The 12,551-nt window shown below is 52.6% G+C and overlaps 1 protein-coding gene across 1 annotated transcript in view; it reads left to right on the top strand.

Annotated features, from left to right (window-relative positions):
- SH3RF3 (SH3 domain containing ring finger 3) overlaps window positions 1–11,494 on the top strand; it is a 374,941-nt gene extending 363,447 nt beyond the window's left edge. Inside the window, exon 10 of the mRNA XM_023190396.3 lies at window positions 8,397–11,494. Coding sequence (XP_023046164.2) covers window positions 8,397–8,565 — 169 coding nt within the window. The 3' untranslated portion in view covers window positions 8,566–11,494. The remainder of the gene's footprint in view (window positions 1–8,396) is intronic.
- The last annotated feature ends 1,057 nt before the right edge of the window (window positions 11,495–12,551 follow it).

The following is a 12,551-nucleotide window of genomic DNA, read 5'->3' as shown; positions in this document are numbered from 1 at the left end:
TATAAACACACACCTCACACACCATACACACACCACACACTGTAAACACACACCCCACATACACCATACACACACCACACACTACACACACACCACACACAATACACACACCACACACACTATAAACACACACCCCACACACAATACGCACACCACACACACTGTAAACACACAATACACACACACCACACACTGCCCTCACCCCACACACACGGCAAACACACACACACCACACACACTGTAAACACACACCCCACATACACCATACACACACCACACACACTGCACTCACCCCGCACACACTGCAAACACACGCACACCACACATGCTGCAAACATACACCATACACATACACACTGTACAAACACATCACACACCATACAGACATACACACCACATACACACACCATGTAAATTGTGCAGACACACACTGCACACCACACAAACATGCACTGCACACACCACACCAGGCAAATACACATAACACACAGATACATGTACTATACACAAATTGCACATCAAGCAAACACACAAACACACATTCAGACACACAACACACACCCACCTTCTCTATCCTTCTCAACTCCTCCTCCTCCACTTCGTCCACCTCCCATCTCCTCCTAAGGAGTCTCCTCCGCATCAGAACCTCCCTTCATGGGACCAACACCTGCTGCCTGTGTTTTCCGAATGGGTCCCAGCCCTTGTCTGGAGTCACGGAGTTGGTCTGCCGGCCCGTGAGAATGACAGACTTTGGGATATTTCAAAGCTGTTCTCATGTCTGCCCTAGGATTCTTCTTCCCCAGACCCCTCAACTTTATCTTCAAAGACATGACTTCCAGACTCCTCCATAGAAGGTTTTGAAAGACTCTGTTCTATAAAGCTGTGGGCATCTCTGATGAATTAGAAAATTCAGAGACTCGCTCCAGTTCTCCGAGTGTTCCATCTAATCAGGGGTCATTGTACCCAGAGACTCTTGGCGGCCTCCTTGCACAAAGCACTCTGTAGCACTCGTTAAAGAGAAGTGTTTCCAAAATAGAGCCTGAAACCAAACTGCTCATGAGCCCCAGAAATGCCCCCTCCCCTCAACATGGTAGCCACAGACTGCCTGGTATCCTGGGGAGCCCTGGCAGGTCAGAGCTGAGGGCATGACTGGGAAAATGCTGACTCCTCAGGCTGGGACAGCACCAGAGAGCACTTGGACTTGGGCCTTGCAGACTTGTGAGTAAAACTTACTTCCAGGCTTACTTTGGAGGAGGAGCAGCTGGGCTGTGCCCTGTGCAGAAGTGAGAGTCCCTGTAATGGGGCCAGGACACTCGGCTGCCAAGCACTCCTGGAGGGCCTGAGGTGTGCAAGGCCCACCTGTGGTCATGAAAGTGGGAATGCAGGCAGCAGGGCAGTATGGGCTGTCAGAGTCAAGGTTTCCACCTTGAAATGCCAAGGAGGAACGAGCAGTGTTGCTGCCTGCATTTCTTGGGCCTCTCCTATGCCTAGACTCCTTCAGATCTCAACCATTTCTCTCTTGAGACTCTGGAAAGAGAGCGGGCGCTGCTCCCCTCTCCAATCTCAGAGGAAGGACATTCAGGTAGAAGGTGCTGCAAAGGGAGCTCCTCTGAGAAAGGACTAGGGGAGTGTACTGTGGGCAGTTCCCTGGGGCCGGGTCAGCCAGGACTGCAGGCTCAGCAGCCCTGCCCCAGCAGCTGGCAGGCAGCAGGCCAGTCTCAGAAGTAGACTTATGAGCCAAACCCACAAGCCTGGGGTGTAAGTAAATCAGAGGGCCATGCCCCATTCCTTCCAAGGGGACTCATCTTTACGTGTCTGGCATATTCTCGTCCTGCGGACTATGTGCAGAGGGAGCTGAACTTCCAGAAGTTGCTTGTGGAACTCATAATACAGGTGTGGTCATGGGAAACGCAGGCAGCAAATGCACATGGCATCAGGTTAGAACTGTCTAATGCCCCGGTTCCCCAGCAGGGCTACACCAACCCTAGGCTGTTCTGGTGCAGGACCAGGCAAGCTGAGTTCTGGGACCAGCCCCTCCTGCCCACTGGATGCCTGCCTGCTGGCTCTTCTGAACCTTGGCAGTATCAAGTATCGTAGAGAGGCTTTGAGTAGACAAACACGCCGGCCACCTACCAGCCATTTCATCCATCTTTCATTCTTTCTTTTCTTTTTTTCCTTTCTTTTTTTTTTTTTTTTTTTTTTTTGAGACAAAGTCTCACTGTGTCACCGAGGCTGGAGTGCAGTGGTGCATTCTCGGCCCACTGCAACCTCCACCTCCCAGACTGAAGCCATTCTTGTGCCTCAGCTTCCCAGGTAGCTGGGATTACAGGCATCCACCAACATGCCTGGCTGATTTTTGTGTTTTTAGTAGAGACAGGGTTTTGCCATGTTAGCCAGGCTGGTCTCAAACTCATGGCCACAAGTGATCCGCCCACCTCGGCCTCCCAGAGTGCTGGGATTACAAGCATGAGCCACTGCACCTGGCCCGCTTTCTTCATTTTTATAGTTCTAGTTTCCACATACATAAAATGGGGATAATAATACATGTCTGGGTATAATACTTGTAAATCACCTAGATTTAACACCAGAACAAGTATGAGTGCACACTAAACAACACAACAATAATAATATATACTATTGTGTCCATAGTTGGTTGCTGGTGGGTTCGTGGTCTCGCTGACTTCAAGAATGGAGCTACGGACCTTCGTGGTGAAGAGCGAAAGGACAAACCTTCCATAGCATGGAAGGGGACCCAGAGGGTTGCCCTGGGGTGGCCAGCTTTTATTCCCTTATTTGTCCCCTCCCATGTTCCGTTTTTGTCCTATCAGAATGCCCTTTTTTCTGTCATCCTTGTGATTGGCTACTTTTAGGATCCTGCTGATTGGTGCATTTTACAGAGCACTGATTGGTGCATTTTACAATCCCCTTGCTAGCTACAGAGTGCTGATTGGTGCATTTTACTCTCCTCGCTACTGAGTGCTGATTGGTGCATTTTACAATCCTCCTGTAAGAAAGAAAAGTTCGGCCGGCACGGTGGCTCAAGTCTGTAATCCCAGCACTTTGGGAGGCTGAGACGGGTGTATCACGAGGTCAGGAGATCAAGACCATCCTGGCTAACATGGTGAAACCCCGTCTCTACTAAAAATACAAAAAACTAGCCGGGCGAGGTGGCGGGCGCCTGTAGTCCCAGCTACTCCGGAGGCTGAGGCAGGAGAATGGCGTAAACCCGGGAGGCAGAGCTTGCAGTGAGCTGAGATCCGGCCACTGCACTCCAGCCTGGGCGACAGAGCAAGACCCCGTCTCAAAAAAAAAAAAAAAAAAGAAAGAAAGAAAAGTTCTCCCAAGTCCCCGCTCAACCCAGGAAGTCCAGCTGGCTTCACCTTTCACTATGACCTCTCTAATAGTAATATATGCTGTGACATCTATGATAATAGTAAGATGGTGATGGTGAGGGCACCTGTAGCATGGCCTGGCCCACTGCCGCCCCTTTGACCCGCACAGGCTTCTCCCCAGATGTTCACATTGGATCAGCTCATCCTCAGCTCTTGATGGCCTGTGAGTTATTTGGCTTTGTTAGGATTTCAGCGTTCCTTGCTCTGATCCATTATGTGTGTGGTGAGCGGAATAATGGCCTCCAAAGATGTCTGTGCCCTAAACCCTAAAAACTCATGGCTGTGTTACCATACATGGCAAAGAGGAAGTCAGGTTACAGATGGAATTAAAGGTGGTAACCAGCTAACTTTAAAATAAAGAGATTAGCTGGGATTATCCAGGTGGGCCCTGTGTAATCACAAAGGTCCTTATGACTAGAAGAGAGAGGCAGAGGAGAAGGCCGGAGTGGTGTAATGTGAGCACTCCCCTTTGAAGATGGAGGAAGAAGCCTCCAGAGAAGGGATGAAGGCAGCTTCTAGCCGCTGGAAAAAGCAAGGAAACAGCTTCTACCCTAGAGCCTGCAGGAGGAACCAGCCTTGCAGACACCTTGATTTTGGCCCAGTGAGACTGTGTTGGAGTTCTGACGGACAGAACTATAATAAATTGTATAGTGTGATGCCACTACATTTATGGTCATTTGTTACAGCCATAAACAGCTAATATGTGTGTTGATATTACAGTTTAGTGTCCAGGGTATAGAAGTATTCTTATCCCCAAGTTCCTAGCAGACACCACTCTGTTACCAGCACATTCCATGGACTCAGGGGCTCATTCGTCTTTGTGTGTTAAAGCAGGTGCTCTGAAAAGGCTACCACATGGAGGGCTGCTTTGCAGTCCCCGTTGTCAGGGAGGGAAACAGACGACCCCCAAGGAAAGTAGAACATCCAAACCTTTGCACACAGAGCTAATGGTAATAATAATGGAATGAGAATTCATTCTGATTTTGCCCATTTGGATTCCATGAACCCCGTGTCTGAAAATTAGCTGTGGTTGCCGTAATCGTAATTATACTCAGCAGGGCAGAGTTGCTTGCTGATTTATGACGCACAGTTGTGACCTGGGAGTAGCTGTCATCCTCAGCTGCTCACACGGACACGACAACAGCCCTCTGTGTCTATAACGGGGAGTATCAATTACTTTCCTGCAGCAGGAAGAACAGCTCAGAGTCTTGGAATGATCTGGACAGAAACGTTAAACGCTTGTCTCGTATAAATTCAGCCCACATCCATCTGGGCTCATTAAATCATTGAATTGCTCAGAAGCACCAAATTACATCTTTCTAACAAATTATATTTTTAAAGCTGCTTGTTTATTTCACATCTGGAAGTTGAGGCAAAAGCCAAAACTTGCATTCAGAGTCTGAGAAATCATCTCGCCCTTTGCCTTCCTTTCTTTCCTTGGGGACGAGAGAGAAGGAGCAGGTGTTCGGAAGAGGTAGAGGATAGCAGAAGGCCACAGGTAGGATGGCGCTGGTCCTGTGGGCCCTCGCAGCCTCGGTTTGTGTGCACGCGATCTGATTTCACAGACCGCTGGCTGCATCCCGGCAGCCATCTGTCCTCCTTCAAGGAGGGCCAGCAGGAAGCCCTCACAGAGGCGCTGGGCTGGGAGGAAGGAGGTGCCTCCGCCTGCCCTCCTTCCTCCCCGCCTGCACGTCCCTGAGAGCAGTGTCTGGTTCACCAGCAGACAGCCCATGGGAACCAGTCCAACTGTTGTGCACCTGCAGACACTCCGAGACACTTAGAGTTGGCTGGTACTCGGGGCTGGGACCCAGAACCTGGCCTGTTCTTCTTCCCCAGGATTAGGAACACTGCACCCCTAAGTCAGCCTCAGGAACCCATCCTCCGTGCCACCTCCTCTCACCAGCCTGACGCAAGCTGGACCCGTGTGCCCATGGGCTGTGCGCTCCATAGGGCCGGACCTTTGTCTCCTGTCTGCACATCTTTCCTGAGCCTGGCACCAAGCCAAACTGCCCCAAAGCCATGGCTTCTGTGCCCCAGGCTCTGTGAGCATGTGGGGTGGGGAAGGGCGAAGGCTTCCTCCCTGAGCATGCACTCAGCTCGATTTTCAGACACCAGTGTGCACGCATTCCCTCCCAGAGTTGCTGAAAATCCGCATTCCCTAGTCCATTCCCCGTAAGTCGTATCAAGTAGGTCCAGGATGGGCCCAGGGAACTGTAAGGGGTCCTGAAGTATGTGAGCCACACTTGGAGCACATGTGCAGTAGTCCCTGTGGCAATGGGGCTTGCAGGCTGGTGCAGGAGGCAGGATGAGTTGGGTAAACAGGTTAGTGGTCGGGCGGTAGAAGGTGGTGAGCTGGGAAAGGGCAGGCCCGGCATGGCCACACAGGGAAGGGCGTTCTGGGCAAAGAGCAGCATACGCAGGAGCCCTGAGGTGGGTGCACCTGGGGCCGCCAGGGCACGGCGGAGCAGAGCTGGAGGAGTGGGAGGGGCGCAGCACGGAGGGCCTGGAAATGCTGGGATGTTTAGACTGTGGCCCCTCCTCTAAGCGGGATGGGGACTGCTGGAGCCTTCTGAACCTCTGCCCAAAAGGAGCCTCAGCTGTGAGGCAACTGAGTCCGAGCAGGGTGAAAGCAGGAGGCCCAGAGCGGGCAGCTGCCAGGACCAGGAGCCACCCACAGAAGCACCACACAGAGGCCACCAGGGAAGGCATCCAGAGCCACAGGGGCCATGTCTCCTATCTCCTAGACAGCCTCAGCATCTGTGGAGATGGGTACCCGGGCAGTCCAGTGCAACCAGCGTCTTCGCCCTGCCAGGCCCATCTCAGTGCTACTCAGCAAAGTGGGTGTCGGAGGAACCGTCAGCCAGGGGTTTTTAGGCAGAGAGAACAGCTGCACCCTGCCTGCCGCAAAACCCACCACATGTGAGATCTGGGCTTTAGACCGGAGGCCCAATACGCTGGTGCCCCAGGGTCATCTCCTCTCAGGCCTTACTGCACATTCTTCACCCACACAAGGGCTGGGGGCGTGCAGAGGCCCAGCCAGGCATCGGGCAAGCATGCCGCTGTGGAGTTTCCCCAGGGCAGAGGGAGACCCAGCTGGTGGGAGTGAGTACGGGGCCCTGCCTGTCAGGCCGCAAGCATGAGGGCTGAGGGCACAAGGCCCAACTGGTTTGTCCTTGGCAGTGTTTCAGAGGAAGGCTCTCCCGGGGCCACCACAGCTGCTTCTCAGCCTTGTTCCTCCTCCTCTGCAGCTTGCAGGATGAGTGTGGGACAGCAGAGCGGGTGGGTGTGTGTGTGTGTGTGTGTGTCCTGTCAAACACAGACACAGCCGGACACTAGTGAAAGTGGTCAGACAGGTTTTAATCAGCAACATAATGGACATTTGCAATGGGGAATAGGGTCCGGGGTGAGCTGAGCTCAGGTTCAGTTGGCACACAAATGACTGGGGGTTTCCAAGAGAGAATGAGGGGCAGGGAGGCAGTGAGTAGGGGCTCAGTGAGTGAGGGAAGTGAAAAGTTGCAGACGGTGGAAGCGGGTGGTCTGTGTGAACACATCTGGACACGCTGACGTGCTCACTGAAGTCAGGAGACAGGCCCTGTCCTCAGGGGTGGCTGGAACTCACAGCCGATTCTTTTGGCTGCAGTGAGGTTTCTCAGGCAGGCACTTTAAGAGGGGCTGGGGTCAGCCTAGGGATGCCACCTTGAGCTGTTACAAGCTATGTTAGTGGTTGTTCAAGTTGTCACAGGCAGAGGTGAGGCCCAGCCAAGAAGAGGGTTCAGAGGAGCCAGGCTGGAGTGTGGTCGAGGAGAGAACTCTTGGTCAGTGTCACAGCTAAGTGTTGTCAGGAGCACCTGCCACAGCCCAGAGAGCCCCTGGGGTGCACTCAGAGCTCCAACACCTGCCATGCAGCACACCCCACGCCCCACCAGAGGCCATGCAGGGAAGGCCCCAGGGAAGGCTCCTGTCTCTGCTTCTACACTACGGCATATTGGTCTGAAAACAGGGACTCCAGAGAGGCCTCAGAGGCTGCAGGGGGCCCAAGTCTCGTGGAAATGAGATGTGGGGAAAGTTGAGCCTTATTGATGATGATGTGGCCTCAGCCAGTTCCAATGCTAAGGCACTGGGAAAAAAATCTTACGATTTTTGGAACACATCCAAAAATAAGGACAGGTTGGGCACGGTGGCTCATGCTTGTAATCCCAGCCCTTGGAGAGCCTCAGGCCAGCAGATCACTTGCACTTAGGAGTTCAACACCAGCCTGGGCAACATAGCAAGACCCCATCTCTACAAAAAAAATGTAAAAATTGGCTGGGCATGGTAGTGTGTGCCTTGGTCCCAGCTACTCAGGAGGCTGAGGTGGGAGGGTCACTTGAACCTGGGAGCCCAAGGCTGCAGTGAGTTAGGATCACACCACGGCACTCCAGCTTGGGTGGAAGAGCAAGACCCTGTCTGGAAAAAATAAGGACCACTTACCAAAACAGTGTTCCAAGTACCTTTCACACATCACATGGTGCACCAGCCTGTGGGGTTGGTGCTGCAGTTGAGGGGCTGCGCTTCTCAGAGGAACCGACAGAGGGAGAGGTGAGGACAGGAGCCCGGGGTCTCGACGCTGGGATGGGGCAAATCGGAACACAGTTTGTCCTGACCCTCCCCGGCCCCTGCCCCTGGCAGGCTGCAGTCTGGGTGGGTGGGCCAGGGCAGGAGGGCAGATGTGAGATGGGGGGCTATGCTTGGGTGGAGAATCTTCAAGGGGGGTGAAACAGTCCAGCTTCTGCATAGATCAATGTCTAAAAGGACAGCAGGGGGAAATGTCTTTTAAAATTTTTTTACAAAAAAATGAAAAATTTCAAAAGAGTTTTGAAAAAATTAAAAATAAAAATAAACTGTATAAAGTGGGAAAATAGCAGCAAACGACAATAATTCATACCGAGGGAAGAGAAAGAGAAAGCACGATCCGGCAGAAGGAGACTCTCTGGGCAGGGCTCACCCTCTGTGCTCTTTCCCCAGGTACCGCGTGGTGGTCTCGTACCCACCCCAGAGCGAGGCGGAGATCGAGCTGAAGGAAGGCGACATCGTCTTCGTGCACAAGAAGCGTGAGGACGGCTGGTACAAGGGAACCCTGCAGCGGAACGGCCGCACGGGCCTCTTCCCCGGCAGCTTCGTCGAGAGCTTCTGAGGACTGGTGCTCCCCGCACCCGGCTCACAGAGCGGGAGGCTGCCTGGGAAGCCCAGGGCACACAGAGAGGGAGCCACGGCGCCCCAAGGGTTCCAGGTCGTCTCCAAGGCACCTGGCGGGGGACGCCCTGGCCCAGGGTGGGGGCCAGGGACTGTGGAGGTCGTGCCTTCTCCCAAAACCCCCAACGGAGAGCACACCTGGGATGTTCTTCAAGGAAATGCCCACCCCCTCTGTGGAAACTGCAAAGAAAGCACCTTGAGGAAGAGAGGCAGGTGCCGGTGCAGGCAGGCCTGTGGCTGTGGTTTGCAGCCACGGCAGCGTTCATATTTACCACCTAAGCAGGGTTGGAGGTTGCAGGAGGTCTGCAGGCGAGGTGGGTGGCATGGGGGCCAAGAGCGCTGGAGATCATCTTTCTGCGCTGCCCTGGGCTTCCCGCGGGGCTTAGGTTGCTCTGTCACCATTCTATATACCTCAGTCACCTGCCACCCGGCTGCTCAGCAGGGGTGTTCGTGGTCCTGGGGGGCCTCACGTGAGGCCCTGGGGGTCCCCCGGAAGGCCACCCCACCGCCCCTGTGGGAACCGGAGCAGAATCTGTGGGCTTGTCTCCTACCAGTAGTATAAGCAACACTTTCTGTTCACCACCACTGTCCCTTGCGTTACTTCTTTCTTACGGCATATTTTTAACGTAAAGCTGTTAGACTTTATATATTTCTAATAGGTCAGACATTGCCTATTTTTCATACATCTGGTGCTGCCTTTTTGTAAAACTAGTAATGACTTGGTTGAGCTTGAAAGAAAGGATGTCTGAGGCGACATCAAAGGGGCAGAATTTTTATATTTCCCATATGGGTTTGGGAGAGCGCCGAGAAGCCCCCATCCCGCACCTCAGTGCCGGCCAGTACTCCGGGGGCTGGCGGGGTGGATCCATTGAGGGGGTTGGAGGGAGCTTGGAAGCAGCCGGTTTCTTTAAACTCTTACCAAAACCCCGTGCTCTGTCTAGACGGTGATGATTATTATTCAAGACCTGGAAACATTTTGAGGAAGGACCACTATAATTGTCCTTTTGTGTGGCAGTAGAAGGAGCACGCAGGTCAACCCCAGCCGGGAAGGCAAAATCTTCCCTTTACTGCCTCAGAGAGAACTGCAATTAGCATTCTCAGAAGATGATTTCTTGGTATCAAAATGTGCAGTTTCTACAACAGTTCAGATCACCACCACCATTTTTCTTCTTTTTTAAAAATAAATAACTGCTCCTGTTTCAGGCAGTGCAAACCTTCATCTGCTGAAGACCAGAGGTACGAGGAGATCAGGGGGTTGCGGCACCGTTGCAGGCTTGCAAGATCGGGGAGCTGGGAGGGCAAGAGAGGAGGAGGTGCAGCTTTGATGCTGGGAACTCCCTGGGTGGAGCTGATGAATGTATATTCATTAGCACCACAGCTCATCTCCCAGGAAGACTGATGAGGAGCCTTTTGGGAGACAGTTTTGTTCTCAAGATTCACACCTTAGGAACACATTTTTATCACCTCAAAATTTTGATCCATCGCCCCTCTCTCCACCTATACTTTTACAAAAACCATTCAGACTTAAGCTGAATAAACTAGCCTTTGGTAACATAGGGTGACACTGGTTTTCAGGGATGTAACCAATTCCAGAAATACATTATCTTGCCTGGCATGAAGCCTTTGAAACATGGGCTGCTTATTTTCAGAGTTCCTGTTTTGGGACGTGTCTTGGCTACTTGTTACTTCCAGGTGGCTGCCACATGACAGGGGTCATGCCTTTCCCCCCCTCCAGATGATAATAGATTTAATAGACTTGGGAAAGTTGTTCAGAATCAAAGAAGAAAAAGTCTGGCTTAAACATAGGAACTTCTGTGTGCCAGTTTGATGACACCAAAAGCTGTCTATTTACCATTATTGCCAAACTATCAGTTGCCCATCCAGCACCAAAATCCTGTGCATGTTTAAATTCACGTTGTCACCAAAGAGGTGCACAGATCCAACAACCTGGATGACGCAGGTGTTCTCCAGGGAAAGCAGATGAAGTCAAGTCTCCAGGTTAATTTTTTTAAGTCTTTTTTTTAAGGCATGCAGCTACCAAGCAACAGAATAGAGTAACCTGAACGTTCTTCCTCTCCCAGGCATGGCCCACATGGTGCTTCCGGCAGAAATGTGTTTCGCCCTCCACGGTAGAGAGCTGGGGCGAGTGTCGCCATGTCCTTGGAAGATGTCAGCTGGCCCCTTCCAGGGCAGAGTCAGGTGGGCATTGGTGCCACCTTAGGAAGGAGAGCGATGCTTGGGTCTGGCCAGGGCTCTGGAACCAATGCCAGGATGCCTTGAGGGCAGAGGAAGTGCATGGCCCATGTGCATTTCTGAGTATTTTAAACTCGTTCAGGCCCTGCATCCTTTGTGATGATGTAGCTTGCAGACAAGAGCAGGAGCAGAATTAGCCCTTTCTTCAGGCCATCTTGCCTCAAAAGGCACACACGTTTTGGCGGTTAAGATGAAACTAACCCTTATGTTTCATCCTAGCCCCATGATGTACACATCTTAGCCATGCAGTGGCCTTGGGTGGCCACAGAGATTGGCTTTGAGGAGCTTGGTAGAGTCCACAGCCGTGACCGAAGTCAGTGGACACCGAGGGGACAGGACTGCAGGCCACCAGGGGTCTCTGCCCAGAAGGAGGCAGAGAGGATGGTGGCCACAGGCGCTCTCCTGGCATCCTCATGGGGTGATGCCAGGCCAGGCACCTCAAAACAAGCTCAGCCGACTGGGAGATCCTTTGTACTTTGCACAGTTCACACACACACCCCACCCCAAGTGTTTTTGTTAGACACAAATGTCAGCGTGTGATCTTGGAAGACTTGTCAGTGATGACGAACCATGATGCCTGTGTTTCTGAGTCTTTAAATAAAAATGAACATGGAGAAGCCTTGTGTCTGCATGTTGGGAGCAGCAGGGTCCAGCAGAGGCCGAGAGGGACCTGGGTAGGAGCAGAACCCGAAGGCATGGCCCACGTGCCTGCTGACCAGCCCAGCTGGCTCATGCACCTGCCCCTCAGTGCTCTTGGTGGGGCGAGGGCGGACACCGAGTCTGTATCAGGATGGTGTTAGTCAAGGAGATGAGAAAGTCGTGACATCAGATGTCTGTATCCAGCACACGCCAGAGACCCAGGAGCTGGGCAGTAAGAGCCAAGCCACAGAAGCCATCAGTGGTCTGGGCAGGAAAGGTCTCCAGTTCCCCTCTACCAGCTCGTGTGCCTGGAAAGGCAGGGTGGCTTGCTGTAGATGACTCGCCTCCTTTTCTCGTCATCCAAGTCCCGCTCAACCAGAAGTGCCTGGTATTGACCTCTGAGACCAGCATTCTCCTGGTCCTGCGCTTGTCTCTGTGGCCCTTGGGGTGCCTGAGCCATGACAGCCATTCTCTGGAGCACAGGATGGGGGTGCAGGGAATCCCACCAACAGAAGGGCCCAGAAGGCCACTAATCTCTGGAAAGGTGCATCTGTCGCCAATCAGCCAGCCTGACACCTGGCAGAGAGCTGGCCCACCAACCTGATCCATGCCTGGAACCACATGTTTCTTGAAACAAGCTTTCACTGTTCTCTTAGCTGAGACACACATCCACATATACATTTGAGCTGGAAGAACACTTAGCAAATAGCCATTTTACTCTACTGTAAAAATTAAGTGAGCCGAGCATGGCGGCTCACACCTATAATCCCAGCACTTTGGGAGGCCAAGGCGGGTGGATCACGAGGTCAGGAGATCAAGACCATCCTGGCTAACATGGTGAAACCCCGTCTCTACTAAAAATACAAAAAATATTAGCCGGGCGTTGTGGCAGGCGCCTGTAGTCCCAGCTACTTAGGAGGCTGAGGCAGGAGAATGGCGAGAACCCAGGAGGCAGAGCTTGCAGTGAGCCGAGATCGCGCCACTGCACTCCAGCCTGGGCGACAGAGCAAGACTCTGTCTCAAAAAAAAAAAAAA

This window comes from Piliocolobus tephrosceles, chromosome 15 (assembly GCF_002776525.5).
Source record: "Piliocolobus tephrosceles isolate RC106 chromosome 15, ASM277652v3, whole genome shotgun sequence".
Classification (NCBI taxonomy): Eukaryota; Metazoa; Chordata; class Mammalia; order Primates; family Cercopithecidae; genus Piliocolobus; species Piliocolobus tephrosceles.
This window is presented reverse-complemented; position numbering and strand designations above follow the sequence as displayed.